The following is a 19,761-nucleotide window of genomic DNA, read 5'->3' as shown; positions in this document are numbered from 1 at the left end:
GGAAAAATAGGGTAAAAATAAGTGGAAAAACACTAATATGGCTATATCTCTGGAAATACATTTTGGAAAAGCTTCAAATTTTGGGCCCAAGCAGTTTATGGCGCATGTTTTCCAATGGATTTTTGTTTGAAACAGAATTCTCTTAATTTGATATTGTTATCTGTAAAATTGTTCAAAAAATACCTCTAAAATGGCTTTGTTCACATTTATTGGTCGAAAATTGTGAATCAAAAAATAAAATGTTCGTCTCCGACCCCACGGCTACAAATCTGACTTATAAAAAATTGTGGGGTTTACGAGCGGTTTTCCAATGATGGAAGACACAAATTTTTAGGAGCGGATACAGACATCGCTCAAGTATTTCAGAGCTCTCAAAAATCAGACTTGGAGTTCCGGGTTTCGGACCAAAATTCAATCGAAAGAGCGCATCTAAACCTTCAATTTAGAAATAGGATTGTTTCCTGGGACAATTCCTCGCCGTGCACGTATTTTTTAAGATTTCTGAGAAAAGCGTTTTCCCAAAAGCAAACCTTAAACCTTTCTTTTGTAAGAAAGGCAAAACATAAAATTGATGAAAATTTTATTCAAACACACACTTATGATGAATTTCTGACATCGTTAGCAAAAATGCGAATAAAAAAACTGTTATTGCAGAAGAAATATTTTTGGTGGGGCGAGTTGATTATTTGGCTCTATCTCCCCCACATTTATAAATAAAATTTCAACCGCTGCTTAATGTGAGCCACCAATTGCGAGGAATAAGCTTTCAAATTATTTTATTATCCTCCAATATCCAATTTTTTTGACAACCATCTCCCGAACTTCATTCGGCAAGACGAAAATTTATTTTTTGCCAGAATAAAATCTGTTGGTCATAAGACGCATGAAGTTGTATGAAATGTAATTTTTTCCCTAACTCCTAACAAGGGTTTAAAAAAGGTTTTATTAAGGCTTTAAGGAGGTTGTTAGGATTCCGTTGTAATGCTGTGTAGATTTTATTAATAGGCCGTAACAACCTGTTGCGCAGGTCCTTTTGGGTTTTAAGCGGGGTTTATCAAGCTTCTAGGGAGTTTGTTACTACTAAGTTGTTTTGGCTGATAGATTTATAGCGGTTGTGACAGCTTTGATAAAACCTAAAATGTTACTTGGGTAGGACCTTATCTGTGAAGAAGGGCCGCTAAGTTAATTATCAAAAATTGAAATAAAAATCCATTTTAAATCCTTTGCGGTCGTACAAAGAGTCATTGTACTCAGAAAAATAAGCTTAAGCGTTGTATGAACAACAATATCCCAATTTTAGGACCCAACTATCTGGACACTGGCTTTACCGATTTTGTCCGTTTTGTGCTCATTCGATCCGTCTTAGGGTCCCATAAGTTGCTATTGAAAATTATTAAGTTTATTAAAGTACTTCAAAAGTATTGCTAAAAAAAACTATTTTGGCTAAAGTTTGGAAGATTGTAAAAAGGGTGGTCTTTGTAAGAAAACCCGTCATGTTATACATTCTTAGAAAGGTATTCAAAAGGCCAAAAGCCCAAAACAAAATTGACTTCGACCAGCCCCCACCTTCAAGTGCGTTACCTACACGCAGAAAAATAAGGCATATTTGAATCAACAAAACGTTTTGTTGATTTGAAAATCAAGATTTTTGTTGAATCAACGCTAAACGTCAAAGCAACTTTTTCAAAACAACAAAAGATTTTTGTGGAATTGAAAAAGTCAAGGTTTGTTTCAGCGCAAAATCGGCGATGATTGTATTCAACAAAAATTTTGTTGTACAGGCTGATTCTAGAAAATATTTTTCTGCGTGTAATAAAAGAACGCTTCCATAGAAGATATCAGAATGATAAAGAAAGTAAGCTTCACATAGGTATCAAATATAATTTCAACCGTTTGATGGAATTTCGGATTCTGTTCAGCAGCAATAGAAAACACTGGCTCAGTTTAATTGTTTTCCTCAATACAGATCTCGCTCTTGTATTTTCCATATTTAGTTTCATAGACTTAAAATAGAATATATTCACATTAAACTAAATTAGATATAAATTACATTGTATCAAAAACATTCAAAATGTTATGTTTTCTTGCAACATTTGTTTTGTTTGTTCACTGAATTCTCTCCCTTCCCGCTAACACACACGACTTACACCACTAAAGACTCTATTTACTTTGTATAGATAATTTTTCCTACTCATCAATTTTTTTTGTTGTTTTTTTTCTCTCTCTCTCTTTTCTTCCTTCTGTTAAAATCATATATTTACTTTATTTAAAATAGATTCTCTTATTACTCTTATATTTGAAATTGGTTTAATTTTTTTAAAGATTTTCTTTTTTCACATATTTTCTTCTCCCTTGAAGCTCTCTCGTCTACCGCGTTTTTTTAAACCCACTTCCACCCAGTTTAATGTTACAAATTTACAAATTACGCTTCGACAGCATTTCCTTTGTTTGTTTGTTTTTGTGTTTGAACCAAAAAATAAAACAGAAATTTCCGCAACTTACAACTAATATTAACAATTTGCTTACCGCACACACACACACACACACGCCTTCGCGTGACTGTGCGTGTGTTTGTCTGAGAATTTGAATAGCACTGGTTTGTTTTTTTTTTATGTTCTGTTTCGTGTGTGTGTGTGTTTTACTTTGTTTTAGAACAACTTTACAACCTAAACCTAGCAAAACCGAACGAACTGATAACTAGCACTGCACTGCACTTGCAAAAACGGCAGCCGAGCGTGCGGCAAAGTAGGCGCGAAAAGAAGTCACGTATAATTGCCGGACCACAGATGAGCAGACGTCAAAATGAACAAAATTTGCTAATACAATTGGAAGCAGCTGTCAAACGCGTGGTGAATTCAGTATCACGGTGGTGAGTTTCTCACAATTCAAATTGACCGTTAAATTGTCGATTGACGGATTTTGAAAGTGATTGACGTCTGTCTGTCTGTGGTCTAGCTGGTCAGTCAGTTGATCGGGGTAAGGTTTCCTCTTTCATGCAACCAGTGGCCAACTGCGATTGTGAATGAATATGAAAAGGGAAATCAGTTTGAAAAAAAGAACGTAGGGAAATGTTTTGGTTTGCGCGCAAATTTCCCATTTTTTTTCTCTATGTACAAGATTTGCCTGTGGTGTGATTTGCTGTCTCTGTCCGGTTGTTGTATATATGTTATAGAAAAAGGCACACATCTGGGGATATTTTATTACATCTGTTTCGGGTTTCTCCATTCTATGTTCACTGGGTTTATTTTTCAGCCCTTTCTGTACAGCTTTTAAAAATAGACACGTTTCCACTTATCTCCTGTCGGGAGTTGTTTTCTGTTTTGTTTACTTCCACCCTTTTTCATAACATTTAGTGCAGTAGTTTTCTAGTTCAGGTGAAAAATATTGCTTTGTTTTTGTTTCGCAGCGACTTCCGGCCGAGCTTGGTTTGTTTTGCATGCTCGATGTTAATTTGTTCTCTTTTCATCTTTTTCTAAATATGATATCCTTGAGTTGTACTTGCTTTTTCATTTTGTGATGTTTTTTATGTTGTTGTTGTTCTGTTTAGTAGTAATCTGCGTTTTACTGTATAGTTTGGATTTCTGTTTTAGTTACTTTACAACCTTTGAGCTTTTGTTTACAAGAGTTAAAATTTATTCTTCCTGAATAGTACATAAACATTTGAGTTTTTTGTTTGTATATAGATGTGATGTATTCGTTCTGCCTCTTTCTCTATGTGAGTTATCATTTCGATTTGTACTTTCAGTTGTTTTCTTCAGCTGTTTGTTTTTTGTTTCTGTGTTTTGCTTTGAAGTTTTGACCTGATCTATTTTAAGACAAGCTTTATGTAATAATTGAACATTATTTATCGCGTTTTAATGTTAAAAAATAACCCAGAAATAATTAAAAACAAACTGCGCTTTTAAGTTTACTGACTAAACATCAGTGTCACTCCCCTCGGAATCTGAATAGGTGAAATTGGCATAAATCTACACGCTTAAATAAGTTTAAATCCAGAAGCCCTATGTCATTTTTTATGTACAACGGTAAAAAACATGATTAAAAACCATTTCTGATCATTTTTTTTTTTTCATTTTAATGCAAAAAAAATAAATTGACAAGACACCATTTTTTCGATGGATCAACTATGGTCCCCTTGGAACGAGCTGGGGTCATTGTACTCAGAAAAATAACCTTTATCAATTTGAGTTTGTTCTTGTCATTGGAACTTTTTAGTTCAACTTCAAAAATTCTTTCACTAGTAATCTTGGTTTAAATATCAGATAATTTTCAAAAAGACGTTAAAGCCACCGTGACCACGGTCACTAATTTTAATTTTTCTCAGAAAATTACAAATTTTTGCTGTTTTCGAATATTTCAAGGACGTGTAGATGAACAACCTCAAGCATTTTTGAAATAATTTATGCGCAAATGAATCCAAAACCGATGAAAATGAATTTGTTTACAAATTGCGATTGCATCTCTTTGAAAACCAACCCAAACACTTGTAAATCCTAGTCAAAACAGTGAAAATGTCACATATTTGAAAAAAAAACCTCAGTTCTGCTTGATTTTCATCGCGATACCACACTAAAAATTATCAATTTTGCCGCCACCTTGGATAAGCGTGTAGATCATGGCTTTCTACCTAAGGTACTCGTGATTGAGTGTGTAGTAGTGCGGTTGTCAAAATCGTTATCTCTGACTCTCTCACTCCACTGACACTGACATTGTTTATGTTTTGGTTTTCCTGGCACAGTCCATTGTTCGTTTGTTATTGTTTTGGTTTTAGTGGCACGGAGTCATGCACTCACACTAATGCAAAGCAAGATCGCGAGTACCTATGATATACAGCCTTGCGTGTAGATGTTTGACGTCTGCATTGTTGACATTTCTGTGTACCGCTGCACGGAGAAAAATTTCAACTTCAATTTGATGAAACTTTCTGTACTTTTGGGTTAGAAAAAAAAAGAAATCGTCAAAACGATTCAAAACTAAAAAAACATTTTTATTTGCCAACTGAAAAACAAACCTTACAGAACACAAGTCACAACAGATACCCTACCTAAACCAAATCTGGACACTTTTGTTCATATTGCACTGGTTCACCGTTTTCGTCTTCCTAACAAATTCTTCCGGCACAATTTGATAGACTAATGTTTTTCTTTTTCTCTTCCTTAAAAAAAAAACAAATTAAACAAACTAAAACACTTATCTATGCACACTAAGCCGAACTCCCTCTTCAGAGCCAGCTCTAAACCTAAAACATGGCCTATAAGCCGGACGCGCTGGCCAGCCCGCCGTGGTGCATTCCGCCGCTCTGCAGGTACATGTAGTAGTTGTACGAGTTGGGCGACTGATGGCTCGAGTCCTGCATCTGGTGCTGGTGCATGTTGGTGGCTGCGGCGGCGGCCGCCATGTTCGGCACCACCGACCCCAGCGTTGGCGGTGGGGGCGTCGTGTGGCACTGGCCCGGCGGCATGTTCCCGTTCCGGAGGGCGGCGATGGCGGCTTGGTGGTGCGCGTTGGCCAAGATGTCCGTGACCGAGTGGGACGAGGGCCAACAGTGGTGCGAGTGGGGCGACCGCACCGGAGTGACCCCCGTCGGTGGCGAGGGACTGCCGCCGCAGGACATTTCCGACTTGAGCGAGTTGGTCGTGTACGGGTACGAGGGGTAGATCGAGTTGTACAGGTGGGGCGTGTGCGGCGACGTGTGGCTGCCGCCGGAGTGGTGGTGCGTAATGTTGCCGAGCTTGTTCCGCAGGATCCGCGATATCGAGCTGACGCTGGGCACGTTGTTCTTGTCGCAAACCCCGTCCGACAGCAACCGGTCGCGGATTTCCCACGCGAAAATGCCCGGATCCTTCTGCTTGAGCTCCCGAATGTAGGTGACCACCTTGGGGGTTGTGACGCGGGGTTTCGATCCGCCGATGGCGCCCGGGAGGATCGATCCGGTTTCGTGGTAGCGTGCTAGTATCTTCGAGACGCACCCGTGGCTGACGCGAAGCTGGCGGGAAATGTCACACGGCCGGATGCCGAGCCGGGCCAGCTCGACGATCCGCATCCGGGTGCTGTTGGGGAGGGGCCGCCCGTTGACGAACACGCCGCCCAGCTGGTTCACCTCGCCGTACTGTTGGGCTTGGTTTTCTGTGAGGGGGAGAAGAAGGGGGCGATTAGCATTTTTGTTGGCAGATGATTGCCATAATGGCGGATCTATATAAATATAAAACCCAAAAACAGTATGCAAAAATAATAAATTCGATATCATAACTTTCCTCAGTGTGTTCAAGTGATTCGGTGCCGCTGTAAACAAAGTTTAGAGGATTCTGATGGTTACACGCTAATTAAATTTAGTTGTAAATATTTTGTAAATTTTGTAAATTTTGTAAATTTTGTAAATTTTTTAAATTTTGTAAATTTTGTAAATTTTGTAAATTTTGTAAATTTTGTAAATTTTGTAAATTTTGTAAATTTTGTAAATTTTGTAAATTTTGTAAATTTTGTAAATTTTGTAAATTTTGTAAATTTTGTAAATTTTGTAAATTTTGTAAATTTTGTAAATTTTGTAAATTTTGTAAATTTTGTAAATTTTGTAAATTTTGTAAATTTTGTAAATTTTGTAAATTTTGTAAATTTTGTAAATTTTGTAAATTTTGTAAATTTTGTAAATTTTGTAAATTTGGTAAATTTTGTAAATTTTGTAAATTTTGTAAATTTTGTAAATTTTGTAAATTTTGTAAATTTTGTATTTTTTTTAACTGTAAATTTTGTCATTTTTTTATGAATTTTTAATCTTGTAATTTTTTTATTGTAATTTTTGTTCGTCCAACATCATTTTGATACATTTTTTCGACATCATTTGTTCACAGCGATACTGTCACAAAACACGCTAAACTGTTTTCAATCAAGGTTTTAAATAACTCCGAGATAACGCAAGTAAAAACATACATTTTTATTTCCGAAAGGAAGTAAAAACAAATTCAAAGCATCTAAACAAACGAAAAACTTCCATTTGATCTAAAAAATAATTAAAGTCAAACAAAGCGCAGAAAAACCTAGCGCGTGCTTCCCCGGTGTCGCAATCTTTTTTCTGTACCACACTTCTGGAGCTCATTAAAATTCTGCTCAAACATTAGCTTCCTAATGTGAGCACACTCGGTCGGTGGAACGTCAGTCCCGAGAATTCGCCACGCAAAGCGAATTGAAGCGGTTAAATATTTGCCTAAATTTTGATTTTCCTGTATGTTTACCTCGAAAAAAAAGTTGTGCGTGTGTGCGTGACGCGCGCGCACTCCCGTGTCTCTTTCTACGGAAGCTCCCTTGTTTTTACGCTCCCCTCCAATGCTGCTGCTTCTTTTTAAGGAAGTTTTTCCCCCGAAATGTATGCTGTATATAAATTGCAATATTCCTCCCTTGGTTGCGTCGTCGTCGTCGTTCCATCATCGTCATCATCATTTCTCAACAGTTTTATGGAAATCTCGTTCCGCTAGTCCCCCTTCCGAAATTTGCCCAACCAGTTTAATATCTGTCCGCCATTTTGATATTTTTCCCTTCGGAAAAACAAGCGAAACAAGACGAAGCAGTCAAGGGAGGGTAAAAAAACCCAATCCAATCTAGTACTCACTCCCACCCCCCAAACTTCTGGGGAAATCCAATTTCCACACAAAATGAAATTTCACCTTCATTTTCAACGGGAAAAAAACTGAACTAGGCAGAGTTGGGGAGCGGACAAAAAAAAGCTGCCGGCTGTGCCGTGATTGCAATTTTTATGGAAATTTTTAAAAGATTAAAAATAAGTGCGAAGCAGCGAACGGAGGGAGCCCACCCCCGCGGCACTTGCGAAAAATAATTTTGGCAGATCGGCGCGCTCGTTTAGAGTCACCTTGCGGCCATCCAAGCAGTCTGTGCCGCCATAAATCAATTTCGGTAATGAAAGCTGGGGAAATTAAATGTGCGACGCATGTTTTAGCTCAACTCACATATGAAAAGAGCTCCCAGAGTAGGCGGTGCAGGGGAGGAGGAAACTCAACACGTTTTTGCGACACTTTGCCGCCATCTTCGTTTGTTTTCATCTTTTGGAGCAGCGGTGTGGAGTGCGGTTGTGTCCCCTCTCTCGCAAGTGATGGAAAAAGGGAAAATTAATTTCCATCCACCGTCAGAGAGAGCAGAAGAGGTTGGACGACCGGCAAAAAGACGAGTTTAAAGCGTTCGTTTTACAAATTACTCGTACATAATAACAATATTAATAATAATGAGACAGGCGAGCGAGCAAGCAGCAGCGAGTGTCTTTGAAGATTTTTTGCCGCCCCTTTTTGGGTGATATTTATAGCGGGCAGTCTGTCAAAAAGGAAAAGCGCGAGAAGATCCGCCATTATGGCAACTTTGACGGATGATAAGCGGGGCAGACGAAATGACAAAGAACGGTGGGAAAAATCAGTTTACACGTTGATAAATTTGCATTGTGTGAAGAAAAATAACCAAAAAAAGTTGTAAAACATTTATGCCGACGGCATTTTTTGTTCGAAGAAAATCTTAACATTGGGCATCAACTCTAACCAGATCAGATTATTAGACATTTTTTAAACATATTGTTAAATAATTGTAATGTTCACACCAGAAATCACTTTTTCAATAATTCATCGATAATATATAATTTAACCCAAAAATTATTAACTTTTTGTCACAGTGTCTTGATGTAAACATCTGTCACAGCCCTGCGATGATGGCTGACATATCGGGCGGTCAGTCAAAAATAAACAGCTAGAAGTTGCCTGACAAAAAAACTCCTGATAGAAAGAATCTGTTGCAAAAAAAACCCATGTGCCATGTAAACATACCTTGAATGTGTTGATAATTTTTTAACTAGAAAGCTTATTGGAAATATATTTATTCAAAAAAAACTCGAAAAAGAGAATTATTATGAACTCCTTGTTTTTAAATTTCAATAAGGCCGTTGCAAACATTTTTCGAAGTTTATGTCCCTCGACTCTAACCAAAGTTGAGGGAGAGGGGTATAAAATTAAGTTGAAAAATATATTACAGGCCACGGTTTTAACATTTGAATGATAAAAGTGTTTTAAAATGCATAACAAATCTTTCCAATTGTTTTGCAATCATAAGTTTCCAAAATTTCTAAGTATTGACGAAAATTTCATTTATTCGAGAAAAAAGTTTTTGCGTTGATGTACATTGGAATTCCATTAAATTTCAAAATATTTTTGAACGAGGCCAAACATTTTAAATATTGTTATCAATGCAGAATAGGGCATTTTAATTTATTTTATAAGCTGATTGATTTCCATTGAAATTTTCTAGTTTTTTGAAAAATATATTTTTTGCGAAATAATTCTTTTTTTGAATATTTTCAACGGCCCTTATGCAACAAATTTTACTTTGAACAACCGTTCATGACAGAAAAGATAGATATTGAATTCAAAAATCTTTTATTTTAATTTGAAGAACTAGTCATGTTTGAAATTCGGCACAAACTCAAATTTAAACAAATTTAAGGCAATTTTGTTGATAAACCTCGGCCAAATTCTACCGAAATCAGATAAAATGAGTGCTCGAAAAGTAAAATAACGAAACTCTCCAAATTATGAGTCATTTGTCTACATATCGGCGAAAAATGACAGCTTTAATTGCCTAAACTTGGCATTATTAAGACGAAAAGATAATTTTTCTTTCTTTTAATTTTTTTAAGAAGTGCTTGGACCCATAGTTAGACAAAATAAAACTAACTAACAAAAATTCAAGAAACATCGACAAGAAAATATAAAGACTCTTATGTCAGTCGAATGGGAAATCGCACCAGACTCAATATCTTCCCTGCTGACGGTAAACCATGATAAGGATTTATAATCCTTTTTTCTATTGGCAAAGTTAATGAAATTCATGAACCAAAACAAACATTTTAACATTGCAGGGCAGATCAATTTTGATTGCCAAAATTCACAGAAAAAAAGACAATTAGTTGGACACAAAATCCCAAATCGTTTTCTTTTGTTTAATTATTTTCAAATCATTTTTGCTAAAAACCGAACGAAAAAATTACAATTCTGACTAGCCGTGTATGATTTTCTGGAAAGTTTGCTTACAGCGGTACCACTTCTCAAAAGTACACACTGAAAATAATGCAATATTTTTTATCAAGCGAATTTTATATTTTTTGAAATGTGACAAGAAGAGACATGAATTTAATGTTGTGTTGAATTACCAAATCTAGCAAAATAATCTAAAAAGACCAAAAAAGGATTGTAAACAAACAGTGCATCTAGTATGAGTGGGATGCAAACAAAAAAACTGAATCCTTCTGTAATGCTTCGAGTGAACGGAAGAAAATTTTAGACGAATGTCTTTGTGATTCCCTAATATTTTAAATATCTGAAACAAAAGGCAGTGCTTAAGAATTTTCCCTCTAGCTGTCAAACAGCTCCTGCACCATATTTATTTGTTATGTTCCGGAACATTCCGAGACCCCAAAACAAACCATGTTCTTCCCTCTCAAAACAGGTTAATTTGACACAAATCACTTCACAGCTAAGCGACTCCTGCATCCCCCACAAAACAAAAACATACACGTGTCTCGCCTTCGGCACCTTTCGGGGCCCCGTTCAAGAAGTTAAGGGAACAATCCTCCAAACCAATCAACCGCGACCATACAATGCGCTTCCAGAAACGGGCACCGCGCGATAACCATTAATTATCTCGTTATACCGGGCGGCGGAGGTATTTATAGGTGCCGCCACCGCTTGCTTTGATCGCTCCTTAAGAACTCGTTGTAAAGGGGGCAGGGCAATTCTCGCTTAATTTTGGTCGCGTGCCACGTCAAGGCCAACTAGACGATTGATGTTGCGGGAACTGTTTGGGGTGTGGGGGTCCCTCGGAATCGATTCCGCTTCTTCTGGTAAATCAATCAAAGTGTGCCAAGGATCGTGGTAATTAGTGCGTTTCTTGCTTGGAAAAAGGGGGATGCCGGAGGATCCCTCTTCGAGGGTGTGTAATCAATTGACAGAGAAACGTCAGCTCGTGTGTTGTCAGAACCGCGGTGACGTAAAGTTAATTAAGTCGTTTCGAGAATTTCGAGGAAGGTCCCGTCTCGGAGAAGAAGAAGGGACCATAAATCTCGGGTTACGCAGCCCCTCGAAAAAAAGAACCTTTCTTCTTCCTGCGGTAATGAGATTAGCTGGCGGCGCCTAAAATGGCATCGCCGGACAAAGTCATGCACGGGCTTGAACGTGCAGGTCAAATTTCGCGACCAAGCGCTGCATAAGGTTATTTGGTAAAGTGTCCTAACCGCCACCACCACCGAACACGGCCGAGATCCGGTTACCCGAAACGCCAGCCAACGAACCATCTCTTTCGCGACTCGAAGGAGGAAAAAAGTGTTTGAAATAATTGAATTAATGTTCGTCTAATTGCCGCGCCGTCTTTGGTCCCAGCCACTGGCCGTTGGCCGCCGACGGGAATGAATCGAAAACCTGTTCTCGACCGGGTCTTCATCTTCTTGGAAGACACTTCTGAATTCCATATTTATACATCATGCTAATAATATATCTCTTTCCTTCAGCAGAGAGTGTCCCGCATCAAAATCTCCGAGACATCGAGACAGAGACCCTCCCCGCCTCCGGGGACTTCCCCACGACGGGGTCGATATTAGATATCATCGCTCCCGTCTCGCGAGACCGTCGGAGACTCCGGCCAAACAGTAGCAGTGAAAGATTAAATGCTTCTGATTCTGCACTCAAGTGTACCGAAGGCTGAAAAACAATGACTGCTACTGTGTTACGAGCTCGACGCCGGATCAATCCGGTTTGGGGATGGAACGGGGTGCGGGACGAGACAGGTGGGACAGAGGGAACCAGACTCCCCTGAGGGCCGCCCTTCTCTCCCGCCGAAGCCGGCAGTTTTGGCCCTCTTTGGCTGATTTGCATACTCGTACAAAGGCCTTCATTAGGGCGTATCATAATTTTATGCCGCTGAATGATTTAATTAGCGCGGTGCGCTAAATAATTACGGGTGGACCTCTCGTTCCACCACCAACGCCACTGACTGACACTGAAGTTTGGTGAATGGGACAATTATTCGATTGAGTGCAGCGCGGAGACGCTTAAGATCCGCTGTAAACAAAGTAAGGGTTGTGACGTTTTTGGATGATTTGACTTTGACCATTTTTTAGCTTAAACACAGTTTACAGCGGTACTTACAAGTTTGGCAATCGCACACTATCATGTTTCTTCAGTAATTTTCCCACATCCACACCGCCTACTGCTCAGTCACACCAGCAATTCGTACAGCAGTCTCACAATCTGATTGCGGTTAGTCTTTTGTGGTTATTGCTAACGCCGTATCGCAATCGCGCCGCAATACCCCGGCGCAATTTGGGCCAAACATTCCAACCGCGGACGCGCGCTCGTTTAAGGTGACAAAAGCCACCCCCTCAATTGTGTATTGTTCGAAGGGCACCAGGAAAAAATGTCTTAACAATTTGAAAAATCAGAATGAAGCATTGTTCACTTTTTAAAAGCGAAAATTCCTGCCCAATTAATTGCTCTCCCTTCCAGAAAACCCAAAATCTCGTTTGAGACTGATTGTCGACGGCAGCCCCGGCTGCCAATTATGAAATTTAAATCAAAACCATCAATTTCCGTCCTATTCTGCGCTTCCCTGCTCGCAAATCTAAAGGCCAGAGGGGGCGAAATGATTTTCCCATTGTTTGTTCGGCGGTACGCAACAAAAAGGGAAGAATTCCCTTCGAACGGGGGCACCCCTTTTCCACCACAACCGTGGTGGTGAGCCTCCGGGGTGGTTCACACATTCGGGCCCCCAGGAACAAAACACTTCAAAAGGAACTTTTCACCGCAAATTATTTAATAAATTGCACGCCTCGCTTGGCACGAGTGATGAATCTGAATTCCCTGGGTTCGGGGCTTTTTGCGTTCTGCGTTTCTCCTGTCAGATATTTTATTTCCCTTGGTTTTCTTTTTTTCTGTGACGAGTTGAGCGGTGGCTGCGGCATAATCTAGGGAGACCATGAAAAAAGAGTTTCCCGTTGGGTTAAGGAAAACTAACTACTTTGAAGAATGCGTACTGGATCGGAAATCGAGCCCGTACGGTTCGGTTTGGTTACAGCGGTTGCAGTGACATTTAAGCGCTTGAGAAGCTTGTTGTCAACTGTTAGTCGTGAGAAGAGCAAAAGTTAAAAAAATGTCTAAAGCGACCTAGTTTTGAAGAAAAATTTACAGACAATGTGTGTTATGTTATAAATTGCGAAGAGATATTTTCCAGTGCAAAAAGAATACTCCTGCTACTTTGATGAAAAATACCGGAATTACCGGAAATCAGGAAAAAAACGATGAAGAATGGGTCGGAAATCCGGCTCGTACGGTTCGGTTTGGTTACAGCGGTTGCAGTGACATTTGGAAAGGCTTGCTGTCAACTGTCATCAGCGAAGAGAACGAAAGTCAAATAGTATCTAAAACGACCTTGTTTTGAAGAAACAATTGCATTTTCACAATCATCTTGCGTAATGTTGTGATAATGTGAGGCGATATCTTCCAGTGAGGCATATTACTTCAAGATTAACCTTCCAGGTAAGGCATAAACACAGAACTTTCTCATCGATCCGAATCTTCAACTTTCACACAGCGAGAACCTTTCAACCCCGGATTGATTTCCCCTCGGTTCGACCCACATTGTTCAGCTGACTTGGGCGAACCGTCTTAAAAGTTGCGTTATTCCGAAGAAAACTTTTCCCAAAGATGCCCTTTATCCCACAGCCAAAAAGGGAATAAAGCCTTCACGCATCGCCGCAATTCCGTCTTCTTCCATCTAGCCAAGCGTCATCAACAAGAAACCTCTCCGGGATCCTCTTCAGCCCAGAAAGGACACAAATTCGCACAAACAAGGAATTGGAAACAGCCCCGAAAATCGAAGGGCATCGAACCCATCTCACAGTGGGCGCAGTGTCGTGCCGCTGTCTGGTCCTTTTACCCGAGGATTTCACGCCGGCTTGCTGCGATTGAATGGTCCCGATGTCTGCGCTTGACAGTTGCGGCGCGCGCGTTTGTTTACATCGCACAATGGGAGCATCCACCACCACCACACGTTTTTGAACGAGAGGTGCAAATTTGTGCGCCTGTGTTGGTGCGGTTTCCACCGGTTCACTCCCTTTTTTTGCGTCCTCCTCTTTGTACCTTCACTTCTGTCGGCGTATCTATTTTGATGGACGGGGATCTTCTTCCGTCCCTTCCCATGAGGGCCTCGGGGCCAAACCACAACGAATACACTCACATTCGCACCCGATGATGCGGCACATTTTTAACCACACCTTAACGACTCCATTTTTGTCGGGTGCGCGTCGTTTTACCAATTTCCGTGACGCGGTTAAAAGTGTTTTACCGATTTGTTCCGAAAAGTGATCAGGGCAGGCGCGCGCGGCTCGGATACTAAAACCAAAAGGTCGTAAGTACGATGTAAGTTGTTATTACTGCACGGTGTAATACCCGAAGCAAAACATGAAAAGTGACACAAAATAAATAGAGTCGAACCCCTCGGAAAAGAAACCACGAAGCGGATGAAAGCTGTCCCAAATTGGTAATAAAATTGTCAAAATTTGGACCCTGCCGTTGCGGAGCATGGTAGCGAAGAAGAAAAAAAAACAAATTGGGAAACTAAGCACCGTTTGAAGTGAATTATTGCCAGTTTTCCGTTTTTTTGATCTGCCGCATCACAGTAGGTCCTGTGCGCAACTGTCACCGTACACGCTCGCGTAAACATACCGAAATTTTGAGTTCAACCCCGTTTTGCTGCATGGGCTCACATTCGGTAAATCATTTCCCAGCCTTTTCTCACCCGCAACAAAGTAACAATACGTCACCTGCGCGCTTTGCGCGCTGCAGGTTGCTTTCTAATGGGACGTAAAGATTCTTGCCGCCCGTGAATTTCGCCGAAAAATGGCACCCCAACTAGAGCAAGAGATGCAATCTCGCCCGGTGGACGGAAGCGCAAACCGTGCGCGCAAATGAAGCTGATTTATTAGCTTTATCTCGGTGCTCGGAATCTCGCGGAGCCAGCCGCCGTGACCATTTTTCACCTTCACGAGACAGTAAATTGAGTTAAAAATGAGCCATGGCGGACGCAAGTTGCGCGGCAAAATGCGCTCGTACAACTTTTTGGGTAAAATTGGAAGCGAATTTAAATTGTCACGCACGTACGGTCCAAAAATGGCCGCCCCGTGAAGAGGAGCCGCGCGCGCGTTTGTTTTGTTGTCACTCGCGTAGCAGGCCGTGCATCGCGCACAAATTACGGTGAAAATGAGTCGAGCAAGCGATGAAAAGATAACCTAACCTCCTCACTGCTGGGGAGAGCAAGCTAAATGTCGGGATCGGCCGGGCAGAATAGAGCAAAAAGTCTGGAAAATGGCCATAAATTTATGTCGCGGCTGCCATTTGCGCGGCTACTCCACATCTTCGTACAAATTGAAGAACGTGATTTACAAATTGAATTAATTAAATGAAGGCAGCAAAAAAAAGCAAGCAGTCGCGAAACATATGTGTGAGAAAAATATGGCCGACATCCAAGCCGGGATGTGATTTCGGCGGAATTTTAGGTTCTTCGCGACACGGCTTTGACAGTGACAGATTTCGCCGAGTAGGCTGTGAGCGGTTTCCTGACAGAGATTGTCTCCCGCCCGAACAAACGTCCCGTGTGTAGGGCCTACTTCGACGCGGCGCGTCTGGTTGTCAAACTTGCACGCTCGCAGAAGTCTAATCAAAGCTGAGTTCAAGCCACTTTTGCTGCATGGGAGCAGCGGGGAATTTGCTCAATCAAACGCGACTCAAAGCTCCAATATTGACATAATCAAACTCCGAAAATCGCCACCGACAAGCCATTGATTGATTGCCACTCATCGGAAGAATTCATTCATCTGCGTGCGAGCTCGTGCTCGCGAGGGGCGAATCAATTAATAAACTGTCTTGTAAGCCATCATCAACCAAAAAAAAATGAAAGGTACGCGAGCCACGAGACAAATCTTGACATAACAAATGACCGGCTAATAAATATTCCACATTGCTTCTTCCCTCCCCAAAAGAAACCTTGTTTGCCTTTTGCTTGACGGTGTGATGGAGAAACGCATAAAAATTAACCTGTCGCGCAGTTTGTCATTTGATTCTTTGCCGCGGTTTGACTTTTGATGGCGGCGACGGCGGCGGCGGGTTGTTTCTGTCAAAGATCATATGTTATGGGTCTGGTTTTGTTTCAGCGTGTAGTCTCATTAAGGGAACATGTGTTTTTTCGATGTTTTTTTCTGAGTCGTTGAAAAGTGATCCTAGGATTTTGAGGTTAAGCTTCGGTTGTAGTTAAGTTGTCTACAAGGTATGATTGGTTATTATGGTGGAATTTTGTTTGGATGATGCTGGGAAAGGAAATTTTTTGAGAGAAAATGCATTTGACGTCATTTGACTGAACTGTCAAAATTAGTATAAATAGTTTAGTATTTTTGTGTACCGCTGTAAACAATTTCAATTTAATTTATGCTTCTTTTTGTAGTAACACAACTTTCGAAGTACTCAAAACTCAACTCTTGCTTGCTCTTGCTCAACAAGAAAATGCTACCCGTTTCGTTGACAGCGTAGAAAATCGATTTTCGCCAATGTTTTTCCCTCATCTTAAGCAAAGTGAAAATCTTTCCTTGTTTCACCAACTCCCCCAGCCCAAACTCCCCAAAAGAAAGGTTTCCCGACCCTGAGATATCGCGCCTGCGTCCGCCTCCAAGCTCCTCTTTCCTAACGAATCCTCAAGAAAAAAGAAAGCAAGAAACCCCTCGGCGTACGCCATTTTGCCTCCTCGTCGTTATTATCATCTGGCAATTTTATCCCCTCGAACCCCTCTCGGCAGTCGTTTTATGTGTATTTCTTTTTTTCCCCGGCAGTTATTTACACGCATATTGTTTTATTTCCCTTCCCAATGTTTGGCCTGTTTACGTCACACGCACACCACGCCAAAAACTGACAGTTTCGTGTTGGGTTCCCCCTTCTCGTGGTGGAATAAATTCAGCGCACACAACATTTATCGAATCGGTTTATTTTAATCCTTGTTTTGTTTCAGTGTTGGACGGCACAAAAAAGGATCGTAAAAATACACACTCACACGGTAAAGCCGCACCGTAGTAGGCTGTGTGCGTAAATGTAATCAAATTGTTCCCTTGAATTAAACCGAGACCCATCGCAGCAGGCTTTTCCGTGATGCACCCAAAACAGTGCGCGCAGTGTTTCCCTGAGAATAATAATAAAAAAAGTGACACATAGGCCTACTGCGCGCGATAAAAACACGACGCTCCTCCTGCAGGGCACAACATTCGTGTCCTGAAACGAGCTTATTAGCCCGGACATGCATGAGCGGCACGGTTAAATAGTGGAATTACACACCACGGTGGATGGAAACGGCTTTTTATTCCTCCACGCGGCCCTGCAGTTGACAGCAGGAGGAGGCCATTTTTTGTTTGGGCTCGATTTAATCGATGATGGGAACCCCGCCGCCGTCGCCACCACCGAAGTTGGATAATGGAACGGAATTGGACGGATTAAAGCGCAATTTGTCGGTACACGGAATGCTGGGCCGGATGTAAGCGCTGACCAACCGGAACTAAGCTGGTGCAAATGTGCAATCGTGCTGTCATCGCGTGTCTGTCAAGCAGAAAGACGCTGACATCGCTTGTTGTTGATGGATTACATGATTTTTTGAAGGTTTTTGAATGCAACTAGAAAAAACTCGCATGAAAAGTTCCTGAAAATTCGCCAACTCCAACTCTGACATCTGAAACCTAACGATTTCATCGACTTCAACTCTGAGGGACTCCAGCTTGACAAAAAACCGTCAAAATTAGAACAACTTAGCCCTGATACCAACAAAATAACTCACTTTTTACACGTCAACGACCTAAAACAAGATTTTCGTCATTTTTCGCTACCCATAATTTGATCCAAGCAACATTGAGTAACTTTTACTCATTCCTTAGATTTCGACTACATTTGAGTGATTTTGTATGTGCGTGGAGCACGTTTAACTTATTTGTTCACAGCGGCACGCCGAACGTTTTGACGTTTAAGTAGTTGCAAAGGGCCCATCCGAGGTATCAGATGATCTGAATTTTACACAAAAATCTTTGTGTGCACGATCATGATGCCATTAAAATTCGTTTTAGCTTTTACTGAATTTGAATGTATGAAAATCTGCATTAAGATTCTTAAGATTTCGAAGAAATCTGAGTGATTCAACGTTTTGACGTGCAAACAAAATGCAAAGGTCCTATCCGACCATTCCAAAGCCAGCAAAAACTTCAAGAAATGAACTCAAAAGTCAGCCACTGACTCAATCCAGGGTAAACTCGCCGAGTGCACCGACTCATCGTCCCATCCGGAATCCAATCCGCGCTGCGCGCGCTTCCAGTCGGACAGTTTCAATGTCCCGCCGCGCGTCCGATAATGGCTTCAAGGGTCAACAGTGATTATTATACACAAATCAGGCCCCAAGCACGCTGTTTATACAAACTCGAGCTATAAAATATGTCTCTGTGTGTGTGTGTGTGTTTGTGTCTTTCGAATAAAAATCAACTGATTAAGCGCAACAGTTCTTTCACTTTCACAAGTCGAGACTTTTGACAACAAACGTGAAAAGGAAGCGCGCTTCTTCCGAGCGCAAAAACAAAACAAATGAGCTGTCTTCTCCGCTCGTAATTCGCTGATAGCGGAGCGGTGTTGCGTTTGCGATTGGGCGTGAATAATGTGGATTTGGTTAGTTGAAAAAGTCACACTTTGGAAAATCGTTCACAATTAGACAGCTGTTGGTAGCCCCTTTGCGAAAATCAGCTTTTGCTGTCAGGCCGTGCACGATAAGGCGAGGTGAGTAGACCCTTTGCGTTGATCAACTCTCACTGTCATAAATACACGTTTATCTTGTTTTTAACCTAATTTTCGAGAATCACATTTCTGCTAAATTGTCCAAAACGTAACCCAACTCTAAATTGGGTTCACGCTTGACGATCAGATGCTCCCAATTTCCCACATTCTAGATCTCAGTCAATCCTTGCAAAATTGCATTACCTTCGCGCAAACAACAACAATGACCCGAATCTGTGCGGTAATGAAGCGTAATCTCATCGCATTCTCGGCCATTCTGGTTAAGGAACTGCACCCGGGATGAACAAGACCCGCCGTCTTTCAGGCTTGATTACACAGAACAGATTGTCTCGTCTCTGCGCACAGAGTGCGATGAACAAACACTGCTGCAAGAAGATTGTAATTAAAAATGAGAAAGAAAAAAACGAAGAGATTCTTTCCATTTGCGCGACCCCGGGTTCAGTCGTCGCAAGATTGTCTGACGGACGACGGCTTCTTCTTCGAAGCGACTCAACAAGTTGAGCCTCATCGATTATCATTATTCCATATAATTATTTGTTTTCACATATTTTTTGTTGTGAATGTATCGCTCATGAACCATTCAATTTATATTGCCTGCTTAATGTGATTGCCTGTTTACTGTTCTTTTTTTCTGCTGAGTTGCTTGCTTTTACTTACTGGGCCAGCGCTGTGTCAAGTGAAATGTTTTAACTTGGCGGGTGCAAAAGTGCAGCTGTTTGTCAACCTGCGCCGACCTTACTCATCCATCACGCGTCAACAAACCCAAACGAACCTTTTATTTTGTTTTTGTCAAAAAAGACGTTGAGTACAAACCTGAAAAGAAAAGAGAAAATGAACAAATTAGCTCGAGCTTCAAAACGTT

General features: G+C 40.9%; 1 protein-coding gene across 2 annotated transcripts in view; it reads right to left on the bottom strand.

Moving 5' to 3' along the window:
- Positions 1–2,223: 2,223 nt before the first annotated feature.
- Positions 2,224–19,761, bottom strand: part of LOC120432244 (paired box protein Pax-1) — a 43,863-nt gene continuing 26,325 nt past the window's right edge. For both annotated transcript variants that reach the window (XM_039597417.2, XM_039597418.2), the window contains one exon: positions 2,224–6,126. In XM_039597417.2, coding sequence (XP_039453351.1) covers positions 5,252–6,126 — 875 coding nt within the window. In that variant the 3' untranslated portion in view covers positions 2,224–5,251. The remainder of the gene's footprint in view (positions 6,127–19,761) is intronic.

Source organism: Culex pipiens, chromosome 1, assembly GCF_016801865.2.
Source record: "Culex pipiens pallens isolate TS chromosome 1, TS_CPP_V2, whole genome shotgun sequence".
Taxonomy (NCBI): domain Eukaryota; kingdom Metazoa; phylum Arthropoda; class Insecta; order Diptera; family Culicidae; genus Culex; species Culex pipiens.
This window is presented reverse-complemented; position numbering and strand designations above follow the sequence as displayed.